Source organism: Pongo pygmaeus, chromosome 23 (assembly GCF_028885625.2).
Source record: "Pongo pygmaeus isolate AG05252 chromosome 23, NHGRI_mPonPyg2-v2.0_pri, whole genome shotgun sequence".
Taxonomy (NCBI): Eukaryota; Metazoa; Chordata; class Mammalia; order Primates; family Hominidae; genus Pongo; species Pongo pygmaeus.
In genome coordinates, this window is record NC_085931.1 from 53502631 (window position 1) to 53528586 (window position 25956).

Below are 25956 nucleotides of genomic sequence, written 5' to 3' on the forward strand. Positions count from 1 at the left end.
TGGGGTGGGGCGGGGCAGGACGGCTTAGAGATAGGGCGGGCGTCACTCTGCTCTTGCGACCTAGCCAGGTGTGAGGGAGTGACGGCCGCGCATTCGCGGGAGGAGAGCGATGGCTGAGAACGCCGCACCAGGTCGCCTTGGACTTAGATGGGACGGGGAGGCCTCGCGCGAGCGCCCCACTGCCCACCCACTTGGTTGGGACTGTGGAGGAGGGCGGATGGAGTGGAGGGTTCGCTGACCGCGTCGCCCTCCTGGGTGTCGCAGCTCCTTCCTCGTCAGTCCCGGGGCGTGAGAGCGCGACCCGCCAGGAGGTGGGGGCCCCGGGACACGGCCGCACGTGGCCTCGCAGGGTTCCAGGAGCCCCTGAGTTAGCCGAGGATGCGCCTGGGTGTCGGGGGTGCGCAGGTCTCCAGCCTGGCAGGGACGGAGGAGGCTGCGAGCTGTGGGGGCGGCGGTAGGTCCTGGAGTCCCACCGTCTGCCCTAAATTTCCACTCTGCCCTTGTCGCCCAGTGTGACCTTGGGCATGTACTGCAGCTCCCAGTGCCTCAGTTACCTGCTCTGTGGAGAGAGAGTGACAGTGGTCCCACCTGCTGCATGTGTGAGGGTTTGGCACCCCTCTGGCCTTTGGAAAAGGCTTAGGAAACTGGCTGTTTACTCTGTTTACTCCGGTTTTACAGGAAAGGAAACAGGCCCAAGACGTTTTAGTAACTTGTCCAAGGTTACCCAGCCAGCAAGTGGTAGGGTCCAGGCCTGACCTGCGCCCCAGCCCCAGCACATTCTAGAAGGTTCTGCCCCAGTTTAAATGGGGTGCACGCTGTGAGGTCTGGCCCAGGTTTTTCTGGCTTAGCTTATCTTTCCCTCCTCTGGGAGTCTCCACACCCATGTCTGGCTCTCTCTCCCCCATAACCTTCTGGGGGCAGGTAAGGTTCTGACTCTCTATGGGCATGAGCCCCTGGCTCAAGGATAAGGGGCTCAGGGAGCACCAGCTTCATGGATGAATGAAGGAAGGAATGAAAGACCCAGCTCTGTCTTTCAGGTCTGATCTCAGAGCTGAAGCTGGCCGTGCCCTGGGGCCACATCGCAGCCAAAGCCTGGGGCTCCCTGCAGGGCCCTCCAGTTCTCTGCCTGCACGGCTGGCTGGACAACGCCAACTCCTTCGACAGACTCATCCCTCTTCTCCCGCCAGGTGTGAGGCTGGGGCTGAAGGGAAGTCCAGGGGGAAAGTGGGCAAGAAGGTGAGGGGGGAGGTCTGCAGGGGAATGAGGAGGGCGGGGAGACAGCTGGCACAGACACCTCTTCCTACCCTCCAACCCGCTTCTCTCTGTTTCAGACTTTTATTACGTTGCCATGGATTTCGGAGGTCATGGGCTCTCGTCCCATTACAGCCCAGGTGTCCCATATAATCTCCAGACTTTTGTGAGTGAGATCCGAAGAGTTGTGGCAGGTAAGAAGCAGAGTGTGTATTTTTCGGCGGTGTGGGGGGTGCTCTAGGGTACCCCCTCTTATCACTGGAGTCGAGGTAGGATCCAGGAAGCAGCACTGGCCTGGGAGTGGGGCCTGGGCTTTGGCCCCAGGTCTGCCAGCAATTCACGGGAGATCTTGGGAAAGTTGAAGAGTTTGCTTCCTCCAGTGGGTCCCCCAAGCTAGTCTCCTGGGTGGACACCCCGGATGCTGGGAAGGGATTTCCTGAGCCCGGGGACTAGAAGTGAGATGGCGGGCTGAGCCTGTACCCAGCCGGACCTTCTGGCTCCTTGCATTTCCAGCCTTGAAATGGAATCGATTCTCCATTCTGGGCCACAGCTTCGGTGAGTACACTGGCCAGGAGCTGACCGGGCCCGGAGTAGGGCTGGGAGGGAGGGATAGGAGATGCTGCCCCACCCTTTTCCCCTGCACTTATGAGATCTGCAAAGAGAGATGAGAGGGTCAGTCAGAGATTGGCCACTGTACCCTCTGACCTCAGGCAACTGCCGCAAGGGACACAGGGATGAGGGAAATGTGGTCTTTTGAGTGGTCACGTCTGATGAAGGGGCCATCATGGCCCAGATGCTGAGCCCCCAGCCACCCGTATGGAGCCCCCTCTCCCTCCACCACTGGTGGGAAGAAGCTTTAGGGTATGCAGCTGGGGAGGGAGTGAGGGAATGTCACCCACAGCTCTTTTGTCCCCCAGGTGGCGTCGTGGGCGCAACGGTGAGTAGATGGCTTTATCTGGCCAACTGGGGCTCCCTTGGGTGGGGTGGGGAGGGGAGCACAGAGGAGGAAGGAGAAGGTACCTGGGACAGAAAGTGCCTCCTCCTGTCACAGTGATAGTCGTTATACCAGGAAGTTGGTGTAAACGGTGGAGACTCCTGGTAGAGTTCATGTTTCCACGCCCCCATACCCGGTCCCACAGCACCCTGGAGTCCAGCCATCACCAGGGTCTGGAGCTCAGTGCTGGGTGCAGACTTAGGGGTGGTGAGGGAAGGCACACCATAGGATAGAAGATCTTCTGGCCTCTTGGTCAGCACCCTCCCTCCAGCCTAAAAGATGTTTCGGGGAACTCCAGGGTCCCCAGGGAAAGGCGGGAGTGTCCTTTCCTTCTTCATCCTATTCATTCTCCCCTTTTGGCATCCTCACAGTTTTCCTGTACCTTCCCTGAGATGGTGGATAAACTTACCTTGCTGGACACCCTGCTATTTCCCCTGGAATCAAATGTGAGAAGCGGGCTTTCGTGCATGCTGTCATTAGGGAGGACCTGGGCCTCAGGCAGTGCTCCCAGCCCTGTCTCCTTTGGTGGACACTAGGGAAGCATGGAGGTGGCAGAGGGTGGGAAAGGGGAGTCAAGGATACGCTCCCCAACAGAGGACAGCCTTCTGCTGCTTATACCCCTAGCAGTGGTCAGGACAAGGGGTGTGGGGGGGACCCCTTGGAAACTGGATGTGTGGTTTGGGGTCTGCAGAATGCCAGGCTGATCATGCAGTGGCAGGCAGTGGAAGAGGGCAGCAGCCATGGGTGGAGGATGTTCTAGGGCACACAGCTGGGCTGGCACACTGCACTCACACCCAGTCGAATGCCTTTGCACTGTGTACACATTGCACCACCACACATGACAGCCCTAAATGTGAGCTGATGGAACAAGTACTGACCCCTCTGACCAGCACTACCCATAACCAGTACTGTCCCTGCATCCGAGTCCTGGCCTGGTTTACCTGCTGGGTGGCCCTTGGCAAGTTACTTTGCCTCTCTGGGCCTTAGTTCCCGCATGTGTAAAATGCGGTCGGGCTCAATGACCTGGCCAGCTCTGACATCCTGTCATTTTCTTGCCAAGGTCTCAGCCTCTCACTTGTGACACAACTCTCATCAGTTTCAGTTTTCTTCTCCATAGAATGACCACAGATCGGCCAGACACGGTGGCTCACGCCTGTAATCCCAGCACTTTGGGAGGCCGAGGCGGGCGGATCACCTGACGTCAGGAGTTCGAGACCAGCCTGACCAACATGGAGAAACCCCGTTTCTACTGAAAATACAAAATTAGCTGGGCATGGTGGTGCATGCCTCTATCATCCCAGCTACTCGGGAGGCCGAGGCAGGAGAATCGCTTGAACCCAGGAGGCGGAGGTTGCAGTGAGCCGAGATCGTGCCATTGCACTCCAGCCTGGGCAACAAGAGTGAAACTCCGTCTCCAAAAAAAAAAAAAAAAAAAAAAAAAGACCGCAGATCCCATAAGGGCAAGAATCATGTCCATCTCTTTGTGTCACCACATCCCCAGTCTTGGCACCTAGTAAGGGCTCAGTAAATGTTCCTTGCATGAGCTCAGCTAGCTCAGGGGCTATTGTAAGGATCCAATTCACAGATGGCAGACAGCAGACACTCCCTTCTTTCTGCATTTCACCCACTGAATTGATAAGCGCAGTGCCCCCAGGAGCTTCCTCCTGGGCGAGTCAAGAGGGGCATTTAGTCCTCTTGTCCTCCATTCTCAGGGGTAGGTAGATGGGAGTTGCCCCCCTCTGCAGCCCCAGGCAGTGGGCCTGAGGCTGTCCTCACAGAGTGAGCCACACATCGTGGGGGAGCTTGGAAGCCCCAGAACTGTACCTTTTCTGCCACCGAGAATGATGGCATTCGTTGAAACAGATGAAACTGCCAACCCCAGATGGTTCATGGCCTCTGGACCCTAATTTCATGCCTTTGCAAAGCACTTGGCAGTTGACAGAGATTCCCCTTCCTCTCCATCATCCCACCTGATCGGTTCAACTGTCCCTGGCCGCAAGCAAGACCAGGCTGGCTGTGACTGAGATGAAGCAAAGACTTGTTCAGAATCGTGGGGCTGACTAGCCAGGGCTGGGGCTGTGTCCCCCTTTGCCGAGAGGGGCTCAGCTGAGAGCAGAGGGCAGGGCTGGGAGAAGCGGAGGCCTCATCTGCAGCCTGGATCCCTGCCCACCAGCCAACTGTGCCTCCTTAGGAAATGGAGAACTTGCTGACCTACAAGCGGAGAGCCATAGAGCACATGCTGCAGATAGAGGCCTCCCAGGAGCCCTCGCACGTGTTCAGCCTGAAGCAGCTGCTGCAGAGGTGGGTGCCTGGTGTGGACGGAGAGCTTGCGGGATCCAGGGTAGGACACCCCGTGAGCCATGGGGAAGCTTCTTTCTCCCTCTCACCCAACAAGCCTGTTTCTCCCTGGGGTCGAGCTGAGCACCAGGCTTCCCAGGGTCTTCAGGGACGTTATCTCCTTTCCCTCTGCCCCTGCTCCAGCCATGCCCCTTACTTCCAATACCCTCCCCACACCTCTCACGCACCCGCCTCTCCCCCAAGCACATGCTGCTTCCACGCCTTCTCTCCCCTCTGGGACTCCAGCCTGGGCTCCCTTACCTGGAATTCTCCCCTGCGCTTGCTCGCTGGCTTCCCCACTCCTTGGGGCCTCAGCTGGGAACCCTGCCCTGACACCCCCAGGCGAGCTGTCCCTCCCTGCCCTGCAGGTAACCACACCGTCCAATAAGAGCCTATTGACTCCCCTGTTTCCCGAGGCGTGTGAACCCCGCAACCCCCACTATGGCTGATTTGGTCATGTTTGTGCCTCTTGCATCTGGCGGTGGGCCTGGTAGGTCGGAGCTCCACACATATTTGTTGTCTGAAGGAGGAGAAGACCCCCACTGCCCCACCACATGCACGCGCACACACACACACACACCCTGCCGCTGTAAACATGCCATTGAAACACGGGACACAGCCCAGGCGCAGTGGCTCACACCTGTAATCCCAGCACATTGGGAAGCTGAGGTGGGACGATAGCTTGAGCCCGGGAGTTAGAGACCAGCTTGAGAGACATAGCGAGACCCTGTAGCAAAAAAATAAAAAATAAAAAATTAGCTGGTCATGGTAGCACACGCCTGTGGTCCCAGCTACTCGGCAGCCTTAGTGGGGAGGATTGCTTAGCCCCAGGAGGTCGAGGCTGCAGAGAGCCATGATCATGCCACTGCACTCCAGTCTCGGTGACAGTGAGACCCTGTCTCAATTAAAAAGAAAACAAGGGCCGGGCACAGTGGCTGACGCCTGTAATCCCAGCACCTTGGGAGGCCGAGGTGGGTGGATCACAAGGTTAGGAGATCGAGACCATCCTGGCTAACATGGTGAAACCCCATGTCTACTAAAAAACACAAAAAATTGGCCTGGCGTGGTGGTGGCGGGCGCCTGAATGTCTATCCAGAAGAGGGGTTAGACATTCTCTAGATGTAACGAAGAATGGCGTGAACCCGGGAGGCGGAGCTTGCAGTGAACCCAGATCGCGCCACTCTACTCCAGCCTGGGCAACAAAGCAAGACTCTGACGAAAAAAAAAAGACAAAATCACAGAACACATGCACGCTTTGCGGGTGACCTCCCTTTCACTGCCCTTGTCTCCATTTTTTGTTTTGTTTTATTTTTGGAGACCAAATCTCACTCTGTTCCCCAGGCTAGAGTGCAGTGGCACAATCTCAGCTCACTGCAACCTCTGGCTCCTGGGTTCAAGTGATTCTCAGGCCTCAGCTTCCCAAGTAGCTGGGATTACAAGCACACGCCACCATGTCCAGCTAAGTTTTGTATTTTTAGTAGAGATGAGGTTTTACCATGTTGGCCAGGCTGGTCTCGAACTCCTGACCTCAGGTGATCTGCCCATCTCGGCCTCCCAAAGTGCTGGGATTACAGGCATGAGCCACCGTCCCCGGCCCTCCTCTCCTTTTTATCTGACCTCCTTTTTATTGGCCTCCAGGCACCCAGCATCCTTCTGTCTCCCCAGGTTACTGAAGAGCAATAGCCACTTGAGTGAGGAGTGCGGGGAGCCCCTCCTGCAAAGAGGAACCAAGAAGGTGGCCACAGGTAAGGGACTCTGCTGTCCAAAGCCATTTTATATTTGTCACTATTCTTACCGAGGATGTCAAGGACTTGCTCTAGACCAGGCAGGATACCATATGCTTTGCAAACAGCATCTCACTGAATCCCCCTCCTGCCGCACCCTCATCCAATTTACAACAGGAGAAACCAAGGCTCAGCATTGCCAAGCAACCCGGGTGAGGCCATACAGCTACTGCACATCCCAGAAAGCCACGCTCTGGGAGAGTTTGGTCAGGTGTCTTGCACTAAATGTTGGTGAATGTCGCGGCCATGCTCTGCTGGACCTGGGGTGGGTGCCCAGCGCCAGGGGCAGGCTGTGAGGACGTCCCAGGGGCTGAGTGACTTGGGAGAGGCTTTTCACAATGGAGAGGTGGAGCTGGTGTATCTTGGTTTCAGAGCAGCAGCTGGCACAAGCGATTTGTGTACTTTGCTTTTTACCCAGGAATTTTTTTTCTTTCTTTGGTTCTTTTTTCTTATGAGACGAGGTCTCACTCTGTCACCTAGGCTGGAGTGTGGTGGCACCATCATGGCTCACTGCAGCCTCCACCTCCCGGGCTCCAGAGATCGTCCCACCTCAGCCTCCTGAGTAGCTGGGACTATAGGTGTGAGCTACTGTGCCTGGCCCAGGAAGTCTTTTCTAAGGGTCTGCTACAGGCCCAGCTCAATGAGGCTGCAGTGAGCAAGAGCCGACTGTCCCTCTCTCAGTGGGGCCAGACCTCCAGCATCACAACTCCAGGGGTGGCTGCGCACAAATGGCGCCCCCTGGAGTTGAGCAAGGAAGAGTCTGGGCAGAGGCCTAGATTCTTGGAAGAGAAGTAGATGATAAACAGGTGAACAGGCACATGAGCGGTTAGACATTTTCTAGATGTAACGAAGGAAATACATGGTCCTCTAGAAAGAGACTCATGGCGGGGCCTGCTCCAGAGGGTTGGTCCAGGAGGCAGCTCTCCCAAGGTGAGGGAACAGCTGGAGGGAGATGGTGTCGTCGGATGGAAAATGTGCTAAGTTGGGCAACACAACCTGGCTTCCTGACATTGCCAGCTCAGTGATCTTGGGACGGTCCCTTCCCTTTTAGACTCCCCTTGTTTGCTCAGGTGACAAACAAGGTCTTGGGTTTTTTGCGCTCATCGGACCAGGCGAGGTGGGCATGTGCCTTCCCTTTCTAAAGTGCTGAGTGAGGCGGGGGTCAGAAACTCCAGCACCTGGGGGTGGGGGTGGGGGCGTGTGTTGTGGAGTTGAGGGTGCTGGCCGGGAGGGAGGCTATGGGATGCGTAGGGACTTTGGAGCTGGAGACAGCCCACCCTGGTAGGCAGCTGGGCCGGTGCTAATCAAGTGGGAATTCAGTCTCGTGTGGCCAGAATTGCCAGTTGCTCAGCTCTGCAGTTGATCTGCTGAGCTATGTATTTTTAGGTGTCATGAGTCCAGAAATGGATAGCATCCCCTGAGGGTCTAAGGAGCGGCACCTGTGGGCTGTTTTGGCCTCGGGTCGCCAGTTTGGGACCAGTTGGGTCTTCGTGATCATCTTGGGTGAACCTTTATCTTGCCTCCCTGGAAACCCATCATGGGGAGGGGAGGTCAAGGACCCCGGGCCCAGGCTTCCTGGACATGCCTCACAGATGGCTGACCTAGGGAGCCCCAGGCACGGAAGTGAGCTAATCTGGGATGAGCCTGGGGAATTGGATTAGGCCCAGGTCACAGGAAACAATGAATGCAGGATGCTGACCAGGCACCCCTATGTGGGTGTCGGGAGTGAGGGGACAGGCAAGAGGGAGGGCTGAGAAGGAGGTGACCCCTGGGTCTGGGGAAGTGGTCAGCTGGCTGGAACGTTGTGTGTGGACAAGCCCTTCGCAGCAGTTGTGGCCTTTTGGGACCCAGCGTTAACCTAAAAGAAGACAATACCCAGCCAGAACCCCCAACCCAGTGCTTCAAGGACAATGTAGGTTCCTCCCAAATGCTTCCCTCCAGCCCCACAGCACCTGAGAGTTCACATTCTATTCTGCAGCCGGGCAGAGAACTGGGATAACCTCCCTCCCCCGTCCCCATCGTCCAACCTGATCCTCCAGAATCTGGAGCTTAAACAACCAAGACACATTCCCCCACAGTTCCGGAGTTCAGGGTCCAAGGTCAAGGCCTCGGCAGGGCTTGTTGTTTCCGAGGGCTGTGAGGAGGGAGTATCTGTTCCCACCTCTCTGGCTGTTGGGAGTCTCAGGAGCCCGTTGGCTTGTCTGTGAGGTCTTCCGGGTGGGTTACAGAGTGTGTGAGGAGGGGAGGGCTCGTGGAGGACGCAGAGTGGGGAGGGCAGCGAGCATTGTTGGAGAGGCTGCAGCTCCACTTCCTCTTTTGAATAGGAGGGTCTGGGTGGGCCTCATGAGAAGGTGACTTTTGAGCAAAGCAGTGGAGGTGCGGGAGCTGCTCCCACGGACTCCAGGAGGAGAAAGGAGCTGGCAGGACAGGCCTGGAGGTGTGAGCTGGTGGTGCAGGATGGGGAGAGAGCAGCAAAGATGAGGTCTTTATCTTCTCATCTAAGTTCAAGCTCCACAATACTGGCTTTCTGGAAACCATCTCGAGGTGTTCCCATGAAGGAGGGAGGAGCCCACTCTGCCTGAGGTGCCCTAAAGACAGAGGGACAGTCTGTGTCAGTATCTGGCCCCTGGCCAAGCATATTCACACATGCCTGTAATCCCAGCACTTCGGGAGGCCAGGTGGGAGGATCTCTTGAGATCAGGAGTTCAAGACCAGCCTGGGCAATATAGGGAGACACCCCCATTTCTACAAAAAATTCAAAAATAAATGGCATGGTGGCACACCTGTGGTCCCAGCTACCTGGGAGGCTGAACTGGGAGACTCACATGAGCCCAGGAGTCCGAGGCTGCAGTGAACCATGATTGTGCCACTGCACTCTAGCAAGACCCTGTCTTTTTCCTGTGTTTTGTTTTTTTTGTTTTTTTAAAAACAGGGTTTTGCTCTGTCACTCAGGCTGGAATGCAGTGGCGTAACCTTGGCTCACTGAAACCTCAGCCTCATGGGCTCAGGCGATCCTCCTACCTCAGTCTCTTGAGTAGCTGTGACCACAGATGTGCAGCACCACACCTGGCTAATTTTTGTATTTTTTTGTAGAGATGGGGTTTTGCCATGTTGCCAAGGCTGGTCTCGAACTCCTGAACTCAAGCGATCCTACTGCTTCGACCTCCCAAAGTGCTGGGATAACAGGTGTGAGCCACCATACCCAGCCAACCCTGTCTTAAAAGCTAAACAAAAATATCAGACCCCTGAAGCCCCATGCTGTGGGGGAGGCTCAAATCTTCATCATAAGCTGGACTGCATTCAGGTTGCAGGTATGATTTGTTTAACTTGTGCAGTTTAAACAAAAACATTTGACATGGGGGGAATTTTGAATAGATTGCCCATATTTTATTTATTTTTTATTGTACCCTTTTTATTTTTCGGAGGAAGGGCACAAGGGCCAGAACACAAGGGCCATTATTTTAAATAGAAAGATTTTATGTAAAAATACAGATTTCTAGGCCAGGCACAGTGGCTCACGCCTGTAATTCCAGCACTTTCGGAGGCTGAGGTGGGCGAATCACCTGAGGTTGGGAGTTCAAGCCCACCCTGACCAACATGGAGAAACCCTGTCTCTACTAAAAATACAAAATTAGCTGAGCATGATGGCGCATGCCTGTAATCCCAGCTACTTGGGAGGCTGAGGCAAGAGAATTGCTTGAACCCAGGAGGTGGAGGTTGCGGTGAGTTGAGATCATACCATTGCACTCCAGCCTGGGCAACAAGAGTGAAACTTTGTCTCAAAGAAAAAAAAAAGAAAGAAAGAAAGAAAATATGTCTTTTGTATGGTTTCTGGAATTTGAGTCATAGTTAAAAGGTCATGCTTGATACTAATATTATTTTGGGTCTAGGACTTGCATTTAAATATTTACTACATTGGATCCTTATCTAGTATACAGAGTGAGGTTTGAATGTGTCTTCATCTTTTTCCAGATGGCTCCTCAGCTGCCTAATGCCATTTTTAGGCAAGTCTATCTTTACCCTATTCCCCTGTTCATGTAAGGGGCTGCCTTGGTCAGACACTGAATGCCCATCTGTACTTGGGTCTGTCTCTGACTGCCTGTCTATGATCTTACTGTACCACACGTTTTAAACTGAGGCCAGACAGAGGATTTTCTTTCTTTTTTTTTTTTTTTTTTGGACAGAGTCTTGCTTTTGTCGTCCAAGCTGGAGTATAATGGCACAATCTCGGCTCACCGCAACCTCCACCTCCTGGGTTCAAATAATTCTCCTGCCTCAGCTTCCCAAGTAGCTGGGATTACAGGTGTCCACCACCACACCTGGCTAATTTTTGTATTTTTAGTAGAGATGGGGTTCGCCATGTTGGCCAGGCTGGTCTCGAACTCCTGACTTCAGGTGATCCACCTGCCTTGGCCTCCCAAACTATTGGGATTTCAGGCGTGAGCCACCGCGCCCGGCCTGAGGATTTTCACATCTGACGGGACCGTCTCCCTTCATGTCTCTTTTACAGTTTTTCTACTAGTCTTTTTTTCTTTTCCTTTTTTGAGACAGGGTCTTGCTGTGTTGGCCAGGCTGGATTGCAGTGGCAGGATCTTGGCTCACTGCAGCCTCTGCCTCCCGGGCTCAAACAACCCTCCCACTTCAGTATTCCCAGTAGCTGGGACTACAGGAGTGTGCCACGATGCTTGGCTAATTTTTTTTTCTTTTTAGACGGAGTCTCACCCTGTCACCTGGGCTGGAATGCAGTGGCTCAATCTTGGCTCACTGCAACCTCTGCCTCCCGGGTTGAAGCGATTCTCCTGCCTCAGCCTCCCAAGTAGCTGGGATTACAGGCACCTGTCACTATGCCCAGCTAATTTTTTGTATTTTTAGTAGAGCCTGGGTTTCACCATATTGGCCAGGTTGCTCTTGAACTCCTGACCTCGTGATTCGCCTGCCTCACCCTCCCAAAGTGCTGGGATTACAGGCTTGAGCCACCATGCCTGGCCTTGGCTAATTTTTTAGTGTTTTTGTGGTCCTGCTCCATTGCCCATGCTGGTCTCAAGCAATCCTCCCACTTCGGCCTCCCAAAGTGCTGGGATTACAGGTGCCTGATCTCCTGCTATTCTAGCCTGTGTAATTTTTCCATGTGAACTTTAGAATCAGGTGGCTTAGGCACCCCCCCCCCACCAAAATCTTGTTCGTATATCATATATGTATGGTTTTTTAGTGTTGTTTGATTTTTTTGAGACAGAGTCTTGCTCTATCACCTAGGCTGGAGTGCAGGGGCACGTTCTCAGGTCACCACAACCAATGACACCATTGGTACTTATTTGCTTCTTCCTAGTGACTAAAGGAATGAATGAGTTTCTCAGAGATGAGAGCTCCACTATCCACGCGGCTGTTAGCCTAAGCTCCTGCCCTCATTCTGCACCGGCCCTTTGGGGTGGCCAGTGAGGGCCCATGTGGGCCGACAGGTCTGTGGCCAGGTGGCCGTGGTCGAGCCCTGCTCCAGCTGGACCCCAGGACAGGGAGTCCTGGGCAGCTGAAGACGTCGGGGGCAGGTGGGAGAAATGGGCCCTGGCTGGAAAGGCCTGGGGGGTCCTAGCAAAGTCACGGAACATCCGCTGACCCTGACGGATAGCACTGATGCCGCTGTCTTTGTGCTTCCATCTCCAGGTCTGGTTCTGAACAGAGACAAGAGGCTCACCAGGGTGAGTACCGCTGCCTCTGGGTCCCCTGCCAAGGTTTGCCTGTTAGCGTCTGTCGTTTTTGAAAATTACAGGCTGGGCGTGGTGGCTCATGCCTGTAATCCCAGCACTTTCGGAGGCTGAGGCGGGTGGATCACCTGAGGTCAGGAGTTTGAGACTAGCCTGGCCCACATGGTGAAACCCCTTCTCTACTAAAAATACAAAAAAAAAAAAAAAAGAAATTAGCCGGCTGTGGTGACACACGCCTGTAATCCCAGCTACTCAGGAAGCTGAGGCAGAATTGCTTGAATGGGAGGCAGAGGTTGCAGCGAGCTGAGATAGCACCACTGCACTGCAGCCTGGGTGACAGAGCGAGACTCCATCTCAAAAAAAAAAAGAAATTACATAGCTAACATAATACATAATGATTGTCGATTTAACCAGTTGTAAGTGTGCACTTCGGTGGCATTAAATACAGTCGATGGAGGTGAGGAGGGAGACATTCCAGGTACTGGCTGCTGCACAGGGAAAAGCTCGAAGTCAGCTCGGTGCATCTGTTGAGGGGGATTCCTGATAGAGGCTGTGAAGATTACAGAGGGGAAGGGCAGGATGACAGAGGTTCTCAAAAACAGCGTCCCATCTGGAGGCCTGGAAGTGTGTCACTGGAGCACTTGTATTAACAGAAACTTGGCCATCTCTGCCACTGAGGGGCTGTAGGACCTTGGGCAAGGTGCTTACCCTCTCTGAGCCTTGGTTGTCTCACGTGCAAAAAGAAAGTGCTTTCATTCACTCAGCTGGTTTAGGAGCAGCCTGGCTAGGGGAGCCAAGCCCTGGGCCTGCCTTTGAAGGGTTGTTGTCGAGACTAGGTGAGGTCATGTGTGTTGAGTGGCCTGGCACAGTGCTGTCGCTTCAGGTGCTCATGGCCTGTGCTATTTTGTGATTGTTAAAAAGTGGTAGAACACTGGACACATGTGAGACACTGTCATTAGAGGTGGGGACGCTCTAACTGCAGGGAGACCGCTGAGAGGTGCTGTCCAGGCCCAGAGATGAGGCTTGGACCAGGGCGTCGTCGGCCAATGGTCTGGGAATGTTAACGTGTTTGTCTTTGATCCATGTGGGATTTGTTCTTGAGCATGGTGTCAGGTAGTGATTCATTTTCTTTTCTTTTTTTTCATGTTTTAAAAGTTCTATTTTTCTTTAATTTTATTATTATTATTATTATTGATACAGAGTCTCGCTCTTGTCACAAAGGCTGGAGTGCAGTGGCACTATCTCAGCTCACTGCAGCCTTTGCCTCCCAGGTTCGAGCGAATCTCCTGTCTCAGTCCCCAAGTAGCTGGGATTACAGGCACCCACCACCACACCTGGCTAATTTTTGTATTTTCGGTGGAGATGGGGTTTCACCATGTTGGCCAGGCTGGTCTCGAACGCCTGACCTCAGGTGATCTGCCTGCCTCGACCTCCCAAAGTGCTGGGATTACAGGCATGAGCCACTGTATTTGGTCTATTTATTTTAATTTTAGAGACAGGGTCTCCCTCTGTCACCCAGACTGGAGTGCCATGGCTCAATCATGGCTCACGCAGCCTCAAACTCCTGGGCTGAAGTGATCTTCCCACCTCAGCCTCCGGAGTAGCTAGGACTACAGGTGTGCACCACCACACCCAGCTAAGTTTTTTACTTTTGTAGAGACAGGGTCTTGCCACGTTGCCCAGGCTGGTCTTGAATGCCTGGGCTCAAGCTATCCTCCCGCCTCAGTTTCCCAGAGTACTGGGATTACAGCTGTGAGCCACTGCACCCAGCCATTGTAATTGTTTTTCTAGATGAACAGCTAGTTATTCCAATACCAGCTGTTGGGTGGTCCTCCCTACCCACCGAGGCTCACTCACTGGTGGTTTGTCCCTTGTGTGTGCTGACCTTCGCGGTGGGAGTTGATTGCCAGATCCTAGTCAATCTGGCTTTTGGAGATGCCCCCTTCCCTGTCCTTAGGGACCGTGGCTTATGTGACCTGTTCTGTAGTGGGAGCTGTGGTCACCCATAATGCTGGAAGGAGGAGGCTTCCCAGGGATGGAAAGACTTCGTGAGGGCATAAACTAAATTGCAGAAGATACACATTCCAAGATGGGGCTGGCCCAAAATTCTCTTTTATTTTTTAAGTTTCTGGCCAGCTAAGTTTAAGTTTCTGCAGTTGCTCACGCCTGTAATCCCAGCACTTTGGGACGCCAAGACAGGCAGATCACTTGAGGCCAGGAGTTAAAGACCAGCCTGGCCAACATGGTGAAACCCTGCCTCTACCAAAAAATACAAAAATTAGCCAGGCGTGGTGGCCACACGCCTGTAGTCCCAGCTACTCAGGAGGCTGAGGCAGGAGAATTGCTTTAACCTGGGAGGCAGGGATTGCAGTGAGCCGAGATGGCACCACTGCACTCCAGCCTGGGCGACAGAGTGAGACCCCGTCTCAAAAAAAAAAAAAAAAAATCGTTTTCATAATTTTTTTTCTTTTGAGACGGTGTCTCACTCTGTCACCCAGGCTGGAGTGCAGTGGTGCGATCTCACCTCAATGCAACCTCTGCCTCCTGGGATCAAGCGATTGTCCTGCCTCAGCCTCCCGAGTAGCTGAGATTACAGGCACCCTCCACCATGCTGGGTTAATTTTTTGTATTTTTGGTAGAGACAGGGTTTCGCCATGTTGGGCAGGCTGGTTTCAAACTCCTGACCTCAGGTGATCTGAATTTTTTTTTCTTGCAAAGCAACATTTCACAAATTTTCATATCATGCTTGTACAGGGCCACGCTAATCATCTCTGTGTTGTTCCAATTTGGCAGTGTATGTGCTGCTGAAGCAAAGCACCTACATTCTATTTATTTATTTAGGGACCAAGTCTTACTCTCTGTCATCCAGAGTGGAGTGCGGTGGCCCAAGTTTGGCTCCCTGCAACTTCTGCCTCCTGGGTTCAAGCAATTCTCTTGCCTCAGCCTCCTGACTAGTTGGGATTACAAGTGCCTGACACCACGCCCAGCTAATTTTTTGCACTTTTAGTAGAGATGGGGTTTCACCACGTTTGCCAGACTGGTCTCGAACTTCTGACCTCAGGCGATCCACCCGCCTCAGCTTCCCAAAGGGCTGGGATTACAGGCATAAGCCACTGTGCCCAGTCTAATTTTTGTGTTTTTAGTAGAGACAGGGTCAAGTTTGCCTGTTCACCTTGTGCCCAGGAAGGCCCTCCTGTGTGCAGGCCCGAAAGGCTTGGTCACACCCCGCTGTGAGATGTGGCAGCTGACATATGAGAGCACACAGGCCTTGGGAACAGTACAGGAACCCTTGTTTCAGGGAAGGCACTTCAGGTCATTTTGGTCTGAGAAGCAGAAAATAGCTGGAGGGCCAGGGTGGAACCAGGGCAGTGAGTTTTCACGGGTGTGTGTGTGTGTCCATAGCAATTTTATATTCACAATGATGGAGGTGGAGGAGTATCGAGTGTGACTTAATGGAGCTGGTCCTTACGGGAGCTTCCTGGAATTAATCCACTCTGCTGCATTTATGAAGCTTCTCCTCTGCACTCCGTATGCTGAGAACTAGGGATAGAGAAAATGCTGAGAGCTCCTGCCCTTAGAGTCCCCAGATCAGAGCAGCACAGTCCAATGGAAGCAGAGCGTGAGCCTCGTGGAACCTGACATTGTCTAGCAGCTATATTAAAAGAGGCCCAAGGCCAGGTGCGGTGGCTCACGCCGTAATCCCATCACTTTGGGAGGCCGAGACGGGCAGATCACCTCAGGTCGGGAGTTCAAGACCAGCCTGACCAACATGGTGAAACCGTGTCTCTACTAAAAATACCAAATTAGCTGGGCGTGGTGGTGCATGCCTGTAATCCCAGCTACTCGGGAGGCTGAGGCAGGAGAATCGCTTGAACCCGGGAGGCGGAGGTTGCGGTGAGCTGAGATCGCGCCATTGCACTCCAGCCTGGGCAACAAGAGCAAAACTCTGCCTCAAATAAATAAATAAGGCTCTAACAATTGTTCTCATATTTTAACATCCACAATGTGATTTAAGATGTAATCAACATAAAGCTTGATTTGCATTATTTTGCGTGCTAAGTTTTCCAAATCCAGCTTCGTGTCACACCTACAGCACATCTCACTCGAGCTGGCCACATCCCCACCATCCAGACGTGAAACAGTCACAAGGCAGGGCAGGCAGGGCCGCAGAGGAGGCCGGCAGGGGCCATCGTGGAGTGCCCATCCTGCACTGTGATCCCAGCAAGTTTCTTCCTCCTGGCAAGAAGCCTGTCCCAGGCTGGCAGGGGACAGCATGAGGTGCAGCGTATGGACTGGGAAAGGGGTGTGGAAGGGCCACACCTAAGTCCTAAAATCCAGGCCCAGAAGTGGCCCAACTCACTTCTCTGCCTTTAATCACACAGCCATACCCGGTGGCAAAGGAGTATGGGAAATGGAGTCAGGCTGGGTAGCCACGAGCCCAGGAAGAGGGGAGAAGAGACTTGGAGAGGGCAGGAGTCTCTGGCCACCAGGGGCTAAAGAGCCTTCGATGAGGCGGTGATGTGGTGGGGTCCTGGGCTCAGACCCAGGGTGGGTGGCTAAGGTGCCCTCGCCAGGGCTTAGCCACCCCAACAGAGATGGGTTTCATGCCCACGAGACTGCCCGTGCCTTGTGACGAGAATTCACCGTTTTTGTGTCTGCAGCCAGAGAACAGCGCTGACTACGTCAGCAGGGAGCTGTGTGCGCATTCCATCAGGAAGCTGCAGGCCCACGTCCTATTCATCAAGTGAGTCTGGACCCATCCCCTTCAGTCACCCCCAAGGAGACATGGGCGCCAGGAGTCTCCGGGAGGGAGCCCTGGCATGAGGCTGCAAGTTCTCTGCGTGTTGACCACATCGCTGAGGCTCAAGATCTTTTTTTGGGAAGCCCCCCCGGTCTGCCCCCAGGCCCAACAAGTGACCACCAGGATCTATTAGGTCTCACGCTCCACTGTGGTCAGTCTCTAGAGACGTGGGGACACATGTAATCAGAATTAAGGAAACAGACCTTTGGTGGGGAACCCCTGCCGGGTTCAAGGGACTCTCGTGCCTCAGCCTCCTGAGTAGCTGGGATTATAGGCACCTGCCACCATGCCCAGTTAATTTTTATATTTTTAAGAGATGGGGTTTCACCATGTTGGCCAGGCTGGTCTCAAACTCCTGACCTCAGGCGATCCGCCCACCTCGGCCTCCTGAAATGCTGGTTTTGTAGAAGGGAGCCACCAACCATACCCGGCCTAGTCGCACATTTTTAAGGCTCCCAAACCACAGCAGAACACCTGACTGCCTCATCCCTCTGCACCCATCACACCAGTGGGCGTGCTGGCTGTAGGTGGAGGTGGCCTTTGTCCGGGTTCCTGGGAGCACCTGGTGTTTTATGGTCACCTACCCACGAACACCTGACCCTGGGGCCACTGCAGGTTTCTTGGCATTGTCACCGCAAAGGGAAGAAGCCCACCTGTGGCTGGCCGGCCGCCAGGTCAGAGCCAAGGCAGGCAGGGCCTTCCTGTGTGGCTGCTTTTTTTTTTTTTTGAGACAGAGTCTCGCTCTGTTGCCCAGGCTGGAGTGCAGTGGCCCGATCTCGGCTCATTCCAAGTTCCGCCTCCTGGGTTCACGCCATGCTCCTGCCTCAGCCTCCCGAGTAGCCGGGACTACAGGCGCCCACCACCATGCCTGGCTAATTTTTTGTATTTTTAGTATTTAGTAGAGACGGGGTTTCACCGTGTTAGCCAGGATGGTCTCAATCGCCTGACCTCGTGATCCGCCCGCCTCGGCCTCCCAAAGTGCTGGGACTACAGGCATGAGCCACTGCGCCCGGCCCTGTGTGGCTTCTTGAAGGCAGGCACAAGTCTGCAGGCTGCTCACGTCATCTCATTATCTTTTCTCACGGGGATCTCTTCTGATACAATCACAGCAACCCTGGCCTTGGCCCCGCCCTGTTCCTGCCATGCAACTTCACAACTCAGCTGGCCTAGACTCCTGGGAGTCCTCCAAGTCCCTAGGGCTGGACACCTCCTGGGGTGCTATGGACTGTCGGGGCTCCAAGGAGCCGTGTGTGGGGGAAACTCACTGTGGGAGGCGCTCCTGACCTGCAGGGAGCCGGAAGGCTGTGGGAGGGTCCTGACCCCAGGGCCCATGGAGCTCCCTAGGCTCCTCTGGCCACACCTCACCACCCACCCCCTCCCCTCTCCAGCGGTTCCAGTTTGTGGAAGTCCCAGGCAATCACTGTGTCCACATGTGCGAACCCCAGCACGTGGCCAGTATCATCAGCTCCTTCTTACAGCGCACACACACGCTCCCAGCCCAGCTGTAGCTCTGGGCCTGAACTATAAAGACCTAGTGCTCCCAGACTCAACTCGGGGACTCTGAGTTCCTGAGCCCCACAACAAGGCCAGGGATGCTGGGGACAAGCCTCACTGGTCTTGAGGCCCAGCCTAGGATGGTAGTCAGGGGGAGGAGCGAGATTCCAACTTCAACATCTGTGGCCTCAAGCGGGAGACAGAGTCTGGGTTCCAGGGCTGCTGTCTCCTGGCTAATAATCTCCAGCCAGCTGGAGGAAGGAAGGGTGGGATGGGCCCACCTAGCCTTTCCCTGCTGCCCCACTGGATGGAAAACAAAAGGTTCTTGTATTCTCACTGCTTTTGAGGCTGTTTCGTTGCCAGCAAGGGCTTTTGCATTGAGGGAAAAGGGAGAACAGAACGGATTCATCCAGGGTCCTTGAGAGGAGGGTGTGGAGGCAGAACTTGGAAGGGTCAAGTCCTCCTCTGGGCACACCCAGGTCCCCAGGACTGCTGAAGTACAAGACCCGAGGAGTGGCCTGGTCCTTCACTCCTGGCCGCTGTGGACTCTCATTGGGCTGTTGGACGTGGTGGCTTTTAACCTGGGGCCAGTTTGCCAGAGCTCAGCCTCTCAGACAGCTGCAGGCCCTGCCTCACCTCGTGTTCCTCCTGGCCCTGCACCTCCAGCCATCCACTGCAGCTCTCACGGCTCAGTAGGGTCGGAATTTGCACTGGGCCCGCAGCAGCTGGATCCTCTGCTTGTCATCCTCGAACTTCTTGCGCAGCTGCGCTAGATCTGGGGGTGAGAAAAGGCGCGGGGCAGGGTCAGAGAGCGTGCCCCAGGGGGAGGAGGGATGGGGCATGAGCAAGCCGGCTCCCAGTTATTGTGGGGGGTGGGGCTATGTCTCCCTCCAACCCATCCCCCTCCCAGCTCTGCTGTGGGGGCAGGGTCTGGATCTTGTCAGGAAACAGAACTCTGGCAGGCCGAGTCCAAGGGCAAGGCCAAAGTGGGAGATGCTGGCACCCCCAGCCTGGAGATGAAGCCCTAGCGACAAAGCAAAGGCACCCGCCCCCACCCCCATCCCTGCACAAGGGGGAAGGAAGGAGTCCTGACCGCTCGGCCTGGAGAATCCTGACAATCAGTAAAGGGACCCCAGCCCTTGTGCTGGCGAATGCAGATGGCAACTCTGGTCACCGGGTGGCCTAGGTCAGCGGGAGGCTGACGGCATTGAGGGGGAAGCTGAGGGTCTAGAGCGAGCACGAGCGGGAGCCAGGAGGGCCAGCCAGGCAGGGAAAGCACCAGTGACCGGGCGGGTAGCTCAGGGCCTGCCACAGAGCCCATCCCTGTGCCCTAGCCAGGGCCAGGAGAACCCTCCCCTGGGCCCATAGGGAAGCTGTACTGTAGACAGGGACACCAGGCAGTGGGGCAGGAGGCTCAGCCGCAGCACCAGGAGTGGGCCACAGGCGATCGGGTACACAGCCATGGGAGGGTCCTGTGCAGGGCCAGCTGACACACACACACACACCACAACACACCACAACACACACACGCTGTGCAGGGCCACCTGACACACACACACGCACCCACCACCACCAACCCAACACACATATTCTGCAGCACCTTGTCTGCACCCACAGTGGGTTCAGAAGCCCCCTCTGCACTCGAACTCCTTGGCTGGAGGCTGACGAGCACCAGCACTAAGTGCACAGGGGCCCAGAGGAGGGCACTGATGACCTAGGGTGCCCACCCACTGAGCAAATGCATCTGCCTCGGGGGGGTGATGGGGGACTGCCACACAGGGTGCTGCCAGGCTGGGCCTCTTTCCACAGAGCCTGGTCCGAGCCCTGTGCTTAAGGATGCCCTCCCTCCCCGTCCCTGAGGTCCAGTGCCTGCCATCGGGAGCGCTGGCCACAGGCCTCATCAATGGCTGGGGCCAAGGCCGAGGGGTCTGAGGATGAGCTGGGGGTGGCTTACGCTCCATCTTGCTCTCTCGGTGCTGCCAGGCATAGAAGTTGAGCAGCTCTTTTCGGGCGCGCTTCCGTCTCTCCCTCTCCAGCAACCGCAAGCTGGCTGCTTCAGTCCGGGGGAGCACAGGCTGCCGGCCCCAGCGGGTCACCTTCACCCAGCTCTCCTCGTCAGGGACCCCCTCCTCCTTCTTGGCCTTAGCTTCTTCCTGCAAGGAAGGTGATCCTGTCGTCCGGCGGGCGCGTGGGACCTCTAGCAGTGCGCCTTCCATGCCCTCCTCCCAAAGTCAGAACTGCCCTAAGCCCCCGCAGGGGAGGGCTGCTCCCCTCCTCCCAGCACAGTAGTGGGGCTAAGGATGGCGGGGAGGGCACGGACCTGCCGGCGCTGCCTCCTTCTCCACTGTAGACCATGTGGAGACTACATGTGTCACCCAGCCAGGCAGCCCAGGATCCAGCAGGGAAACAGGGAGCCTGGCCTCTACAGAGTGGCCAAGGACAGGCCGCCACCGCCCTCCCTCTGGGGCGCCACCTTCCCACAGCCACATGGGTGATGCGGTGCTCGGCCGACCCTGCGGGGCCTCTACCTCAGCGATCTTCTGGTCATACGCCTCCATGAACGTGTCCACTTCCACCCTCAGCGCCTCAGGGTCAGGCACGGAGTCTGCGTAGTCACTGATCCACTCTGAGGAAAAGGGAGCCAGGAAACGAGGCTTCTTCAGGCCTGGCATTTGGGCCCCACTCCAGGGCCTGCCAGGCAAACTGGGACCTTTTCCCACAGGGCCCGGGGCACAGGTGCTAAGGAAATTCCAGGGGCTGCAAGCTGGGCCTTCGCTCTGCCTGCCCAGTATGCCTGTGCCGCTCTGTGCCAGGGGCTCAGGCTAACGACTCCCTGGGGACCCAGACACAGCCCCATGGTCCTCCTGCCCAGGCCTCCACACGCTGCTCTCAGGGAGCATGGTCTTGGCTTGTGACATTCAGACACTGTCCCCATAGAGTGTCCTGCCAACCCGGAGCCCAGAAAGGAGGTGTCAGACACCTCCCGCAGTACTAACTGTGAATGCCAGTCTTCACAGGGTGGCTCTCTGTGGACACCAGCAGGGGGCCCTTCAGGGCCAAGGCCGCTGACACCCCACTTGGCTTCTGGAACACCACGTAGCCTACCCGGAACCCCTGAAGAGAGAGAGAGATGTCAGAGGTTGGGGGCTCCTTCCCACGTCTGGCACAAGGTCTCCAGGCCTGCCCTCAGCCTAGCCAGTGGCTACACCAGGGGAGACGGTGCTAGGCTATTCCTGAGCCATGAGGAGAACCACAGGCCATCCCATAATCCAGGTCAGGGGCAGCCACACTTCAGTGATCCTGCTTCTGCGGGAAGTGACAGCTGTTCCCTACTCCTCCCCAGGAAGAGGGGATACACAGGCTTTCTTCCAGTCACGGGAGGGATGCAGTGAAACGCAGGGGTCGCCCTGGGCCAGGGCAGGTTTTTGGAAGCCAGGCCTGGGCGCACACACCATGCCAGATGCCACTGTGTGGGGAGGAGGTGTGGGCTCCAGGGCCACTGAGAAAGCTGTGAAGAACAGTGTTCCTGGAGACCCGGCCCCCAAGCCTAGGGAAGGAGCTCCCTCAGTGGAGAAGCAGGAGGGGAGCCGGGGAAGGCCCTGCAGGCGGCCAGCAGAGACGGTCCCTGAGCTTTAACACGGAACGGAAAAGCCAGGCAGGAAGTGCAAGGATGTGGCAAATCTGGGAAGGAATCGCAGGCTTTGTCACCCGGACAGTCTCCTACACCACACACGGTGAGGATGGGCTCCGGACCAGAGAATGCTCTGACGTCCCACTGCCAGCTCCCCCAACACACTGGGGACGGTGCCCCACCCCCCTCACTCTAGTGGAACCCCGTGCTTGGCGGCTCACCGGAACTGGCTTGGGATGAAAAAACTTCGACCTTGACTCCTTTGGGCTGTCGGCCAGGTCCGGCTTCTCCTGCAACTCTACAGACTGCAGAGGGCCACAGGTGGACAGGAGGTGGGACAGGCTCTCCTGCCGCAGGGAGAGGGAAGCCAAGTGTGAGCATCCGCAGGGCCATCCCGAAGCCTCCCTCCACCATGGGTGGCGCTGCCAGGGGTCCAGCGCCGCTGAAGGACTCAGAGCGGAAAAAAGCATGTTGCCTCAGAGGAACAGAAAGAGCTTTAGGTCGGCACCAGCCAGACCACGTGGCCCACACACGTTAAGAAGTCTGGTTTTTGACTGGCTAGCCATATGTAGAAAGCTGAAACTGGATCCCTTCCTTACACCTTATACAAAAATCAATTCAAGATGGATTAAAGACTTAAATGTTAGACCTAAAACCATAAAAACCCTAGAAGAAAACCTAGGCATTACCATTCAGGACATAGGCATGGGCAAGGACTTCATGTCTAAAACACCAAAAGCAATGGCAACAAAAGCCAAAATTGACAAATGGGATCTAATTAAACTAAAGAGCTTCTGCACAGCAAAGGAAACTACCATCAGAGTGAACAGGCAACCTACAAAATGCGAGAAAATTTTCACAACCTACTCATCTGACAAAGGGCTAATATCCAGAATCTACAATGAACTCCAACAAATTTACAAGAAAAAAACAAACCACCCCATCAAAAAGTGGGCGAAGGACATGAACAGACACTTCTCAAAAGAAGACATTTATGCAGCCAAAAAACACATGAAAAAATGCTCACCATCACTGGCCATCAGAGAAATGCAAATCAAAACCACAATGAGATACCATCTCACAGCAGTTAGAATGGCAATCATTAAAAAGTCAGGAAACAACAGGTGCTGGAGAGGATGTGGAAAAATAGGAACACTTTTACACTGTTGGTGGGACTGTAAACTAGTTCAACCATTGTGGAAGTCAGTGTGGCGATTCCTCAGGGATCTAGAACTAGAAATTCCATTCGACCCAGCCATCCCATTACTGGGTATATACCCAAAGGACTATAAATCATGCTGCTATAAAGACACATGCACACGTATGTTTATTGCGGCATTATTCACAATAGCTAAGACTTGGAACCAACCCAAATGTCCAACAATGATAGACTGGATTAAGAAAATGTGGCACATATACACCATGGAATACTATGCAGCCATAAAAAATGATGAGTTCATGTCCTTTGTAGGGACATGGATGAAATTGGAAATCATCATTCTCAGTAAACTATTGCAAGAACAAAAAACCAAACACCGCATATTCTCACTCATAGGTGGGAATTGAACAATGAGAACACATGGACACAGGAAGGGGAACATCACACTTCTGGGACTGTTGTGGGGTGGGGGGAGGGGGGAGGGATAGCATTGGGAGATACACCTAATGCTAGATGACGAGTTAGTGGGTGCAGCGCACCAGCATGGCAAATGTATACATATGTAACAAACCTGCACACTGCGCACATGTACCATAAAACCTAAAGTATAATAATAATAATAATAAAAAAAAAAAAAAAAAAAGAAGTCTGGTTTTTGTTTTAGAAGCTACCTGATAAAGCCACTGGAGGGAATGCAGTGGGTGTGGGGCCTATCGTAGGCGCGTCAGACAGGATCTAATCTAAATGGCTTTAAAAAGAACATTCTGGCACGTGGGTGGAGAACAGAAGCAGGGGCAAGAGGAGGAGAGCAACTGAGTAGGAGGGCCCATAACAGCCCAGGTAAGAGCTGATGGGGGCTGGACTAGGAGCAGAGGCGATGAGAAGGGGATGAGCTCACCTGGACAAGAGGGTGTGGACAGAGGTGGGCTCACCCAAGGGAACGTGGACCAAGTTGGGCTCGCCCTGGGAGAGTGGGCAGGCAGAAGGGCGCCGCGTGGGTCCTCGGAACCTCAAGACCTGCCGAGCCTGGGGCCAGGGGCCACCGGGGCTCACACCCAACCATGCGGCCGCTCCTGGGGACCCTCGGCCGCAGCCAGCCCCCAAACACCTCCCGGCGATGTTGGCCGCCCCCGGTCTCGCGTTCCGGAGCCCCTCACCTGCGTAGCACGGTGGGCTCGGGATACGGTCCTCCGAGTCCCGCGCTGCGAGCTTCCTCCTGCGCGCCACCATCTTGCCACCCGGGAGCGCGGGGGCCGCCGGGAGTTGTGGTTCGGCGCCGGCGCGAGCGCGTTTCCGTGGCGCCTGCCCCGCCCCCTCGCTCCAAGCCCGCCTCCCCGGCCCCGCCCTCCAGGGCCCAACATTCATCCGCTCAGAGACAAATCAGCGCGCGGAAAGTGGGAGTGAATGTCAGAGTTGACCCCGGCCAGTCACGAGTGCTAACTCAGCTTTCCACTCATGCATTCACACGTTGAATAGGCAGTGTGAGAGAAATCCAGGATGGCTGCTAGGTTTTCAGTCTGAGCAACTAAGAGGATGGTGTTGCCATCGACTGAGATGGGAAGACTGCAGGAGAGGGGCCAGCTTGGGGGTGAAAATGGAGTAGATCAGTTCTCTGTGTCCATTAGGCCACTCAGGGGAGTTGTCAGGTGGGCAATTAGATATGAGAGTCAGTAGTCAACTATTTTTTTTTTTCTGCCGTCTCACTGTGTTGCCCAGGATGGAGTATAGTGGCATGATCACAGCTCGATGCGACCTCCGCCTCCTGGGCACAAATGATCCTCCACTTCAGGCTCCTGAGTAGCTGAGCTAATTTTTCGTTTTTTGTAAAGATAGGGCTTCACTATATTGCCCAAGCTGGTCTCGAACTCCTGAGCTCCAGTAATCTTCCTGCCTCAGCATCCCAAAGTGCTGGGACTAGAGGCATGAGCCACCATGCCGAACCGACAGTCAACTATTTTTTTTTGAGACAGAGCCTCGCTCTGTTGCACAGGCTGGAGTGCAGTGGCGTGATTTCACCTCACTGCAACCTCCGCCTCCCAGGTTCAAATGATTCTCCTGCCTCAGCCTCCTGAGTAGCTGGGATTACAAGTGCCCACCACCACGCCCCTCTAATTTTTGTAATTTTTAGTAGAGACGGGGTTTTACCACGTTGGTTAGGCTGGTCTCAAACTCCTGACTTCATGTGATCTGCCTGCCTCGGCCTTCTGAAGTGCTGGGATTACAGGCGTGAGTCACCATGCCAGCCCCAATAGGCAACTTCAAATGTGGTGTCAAGGCTCCCAGAGAATGTTCCAGGCACAGGAAATGGAGAAGTGACCATCTTTAAAAGCCTAGGCCCAGAAATGGCAGAGTCACATCTGGTCAAAGTAGTAACAGAGCACACTTGGGTTCAGGAGGGGCACAGGACCCCACCTTCTGAAGAGAGGAGTATCAAGTAATTTGCATCCCTGGTGGGGAGCAGTGGCTCATGCCTGTAACTCCAACACTTTGAGAGGCTGAAGCAGGAGGATCACTTGGGCCCAGGAGTTCAAGACCATCCTGAGTATCATAGCACGAATCTGTCTCTATTTTTTAAATAATTAAGTTGCACCCCAAATGTTGAAATCCCTGCAAGATTAAAACCCTTGGCTGGGCGTGGTGGCTCACGCCTGTTAATTCCAATTTTGGGAGGATGAGGCAGGCAGACCACCTGAGGTCAGGATTTCAAGACCAGCCTGTGCAACATGGTGAAACCTCATCTCTATAAAAATTAGCCAAGCATGGTGATGCACGCCTGTAGTCCCAGCTAATTGGGAGGCTGAGGTGG

The 25956-nt window shown here is 54.8% G+C and overlaps 2 protein-coding genes and 1 non-coding gene across 7 annotated transcripts; 1 reads left to right on the forward strand and 2 right to left on the reverse strand.

Moving 5' to 3' along the window:
* LOC129023348 (serine hydrolase-like protein 2) lies at positions 1-18696 on the forward strand. 2 transcript variants are annotated; one of them, XM_054469990.2, is made up of 11 exons: positions 10-131; positions 1038-1187; positions 1332-1445; positions 1765-1806; positions 2169-2188; positions 2617-2691; positions 4437-4546; positions 6248-6327; positions 12025-12059; positions 16727-16809; positions 17759-18696. In XM_054469990.2, the coding sequence occupies exons 1-11, from the start codon at positions 110-112 to the stop codon at positions 17763-17765; spliced, it is 738 nt and encodes a 245-aa protein (XP_054325965.1). In that variant the 5' UTR covers positions 10-109; the 3' UTR covers positions 17766-18696. The 2 variants fall into 2 exon arrangements, with proteins under 2 accessions (XP_063519045.1, XP_054325965.1); XM_063662975.1 differs by having other exon boundaries at positions 1-194; positions 16727-18356.
* On the reverse strand, positions 4311-25928 carry LOC129023350 (ribosomal RNA-processing protein 7 homolog A-like). Of its 4 annotated transcripts, XR_008496776.2 has the most exons (8): positions 24308-25928; positions 22213-22338; positions 21357-21474; positions 20889-20986; positions 20315-20513; positions 18997-19135; positions 8394-8954; positions 4311-5309 (listed from the first exon to the last, which is right to left on the reverse strand). XR_008496776.2 is itself a non-coding variant. In XM_054469992.2 (6 exons), exons 1-6 carry the CDS (start codon positions 24509-24511, stop codon positions 19050-19052), a joined length of 831 nt encoding a protein of 276 aa, XP_054325967.2. In that variant the 5' UTR covers positions 24512-25928; the 3' UTR covers positions 17923-19049. The 4 variants fall into 4 exon arrangements, 1 of the variants encoding a protein (XP_054325967.2); XR_008496777.2 differs by lacking the exon at positions 8394-8954 and having other exon boundaries at positions 4538-5309; XR_008496775.2 differs by lacking the exon at positions 4311-5309 and having other exon boundaries at positions 6111-8954.
* LOC129023751 (U6 spliceosomal RNA) lies at positions 14780-14883 on the reverse strand. The gene has a single exon (XR_008496899.1). It is a non-coding gene; the product is annotated as a U6 spliceosomal RNA (small nuclear RNA).
* Positions 25929-25956: the final 28 nt, after the last annotated feature.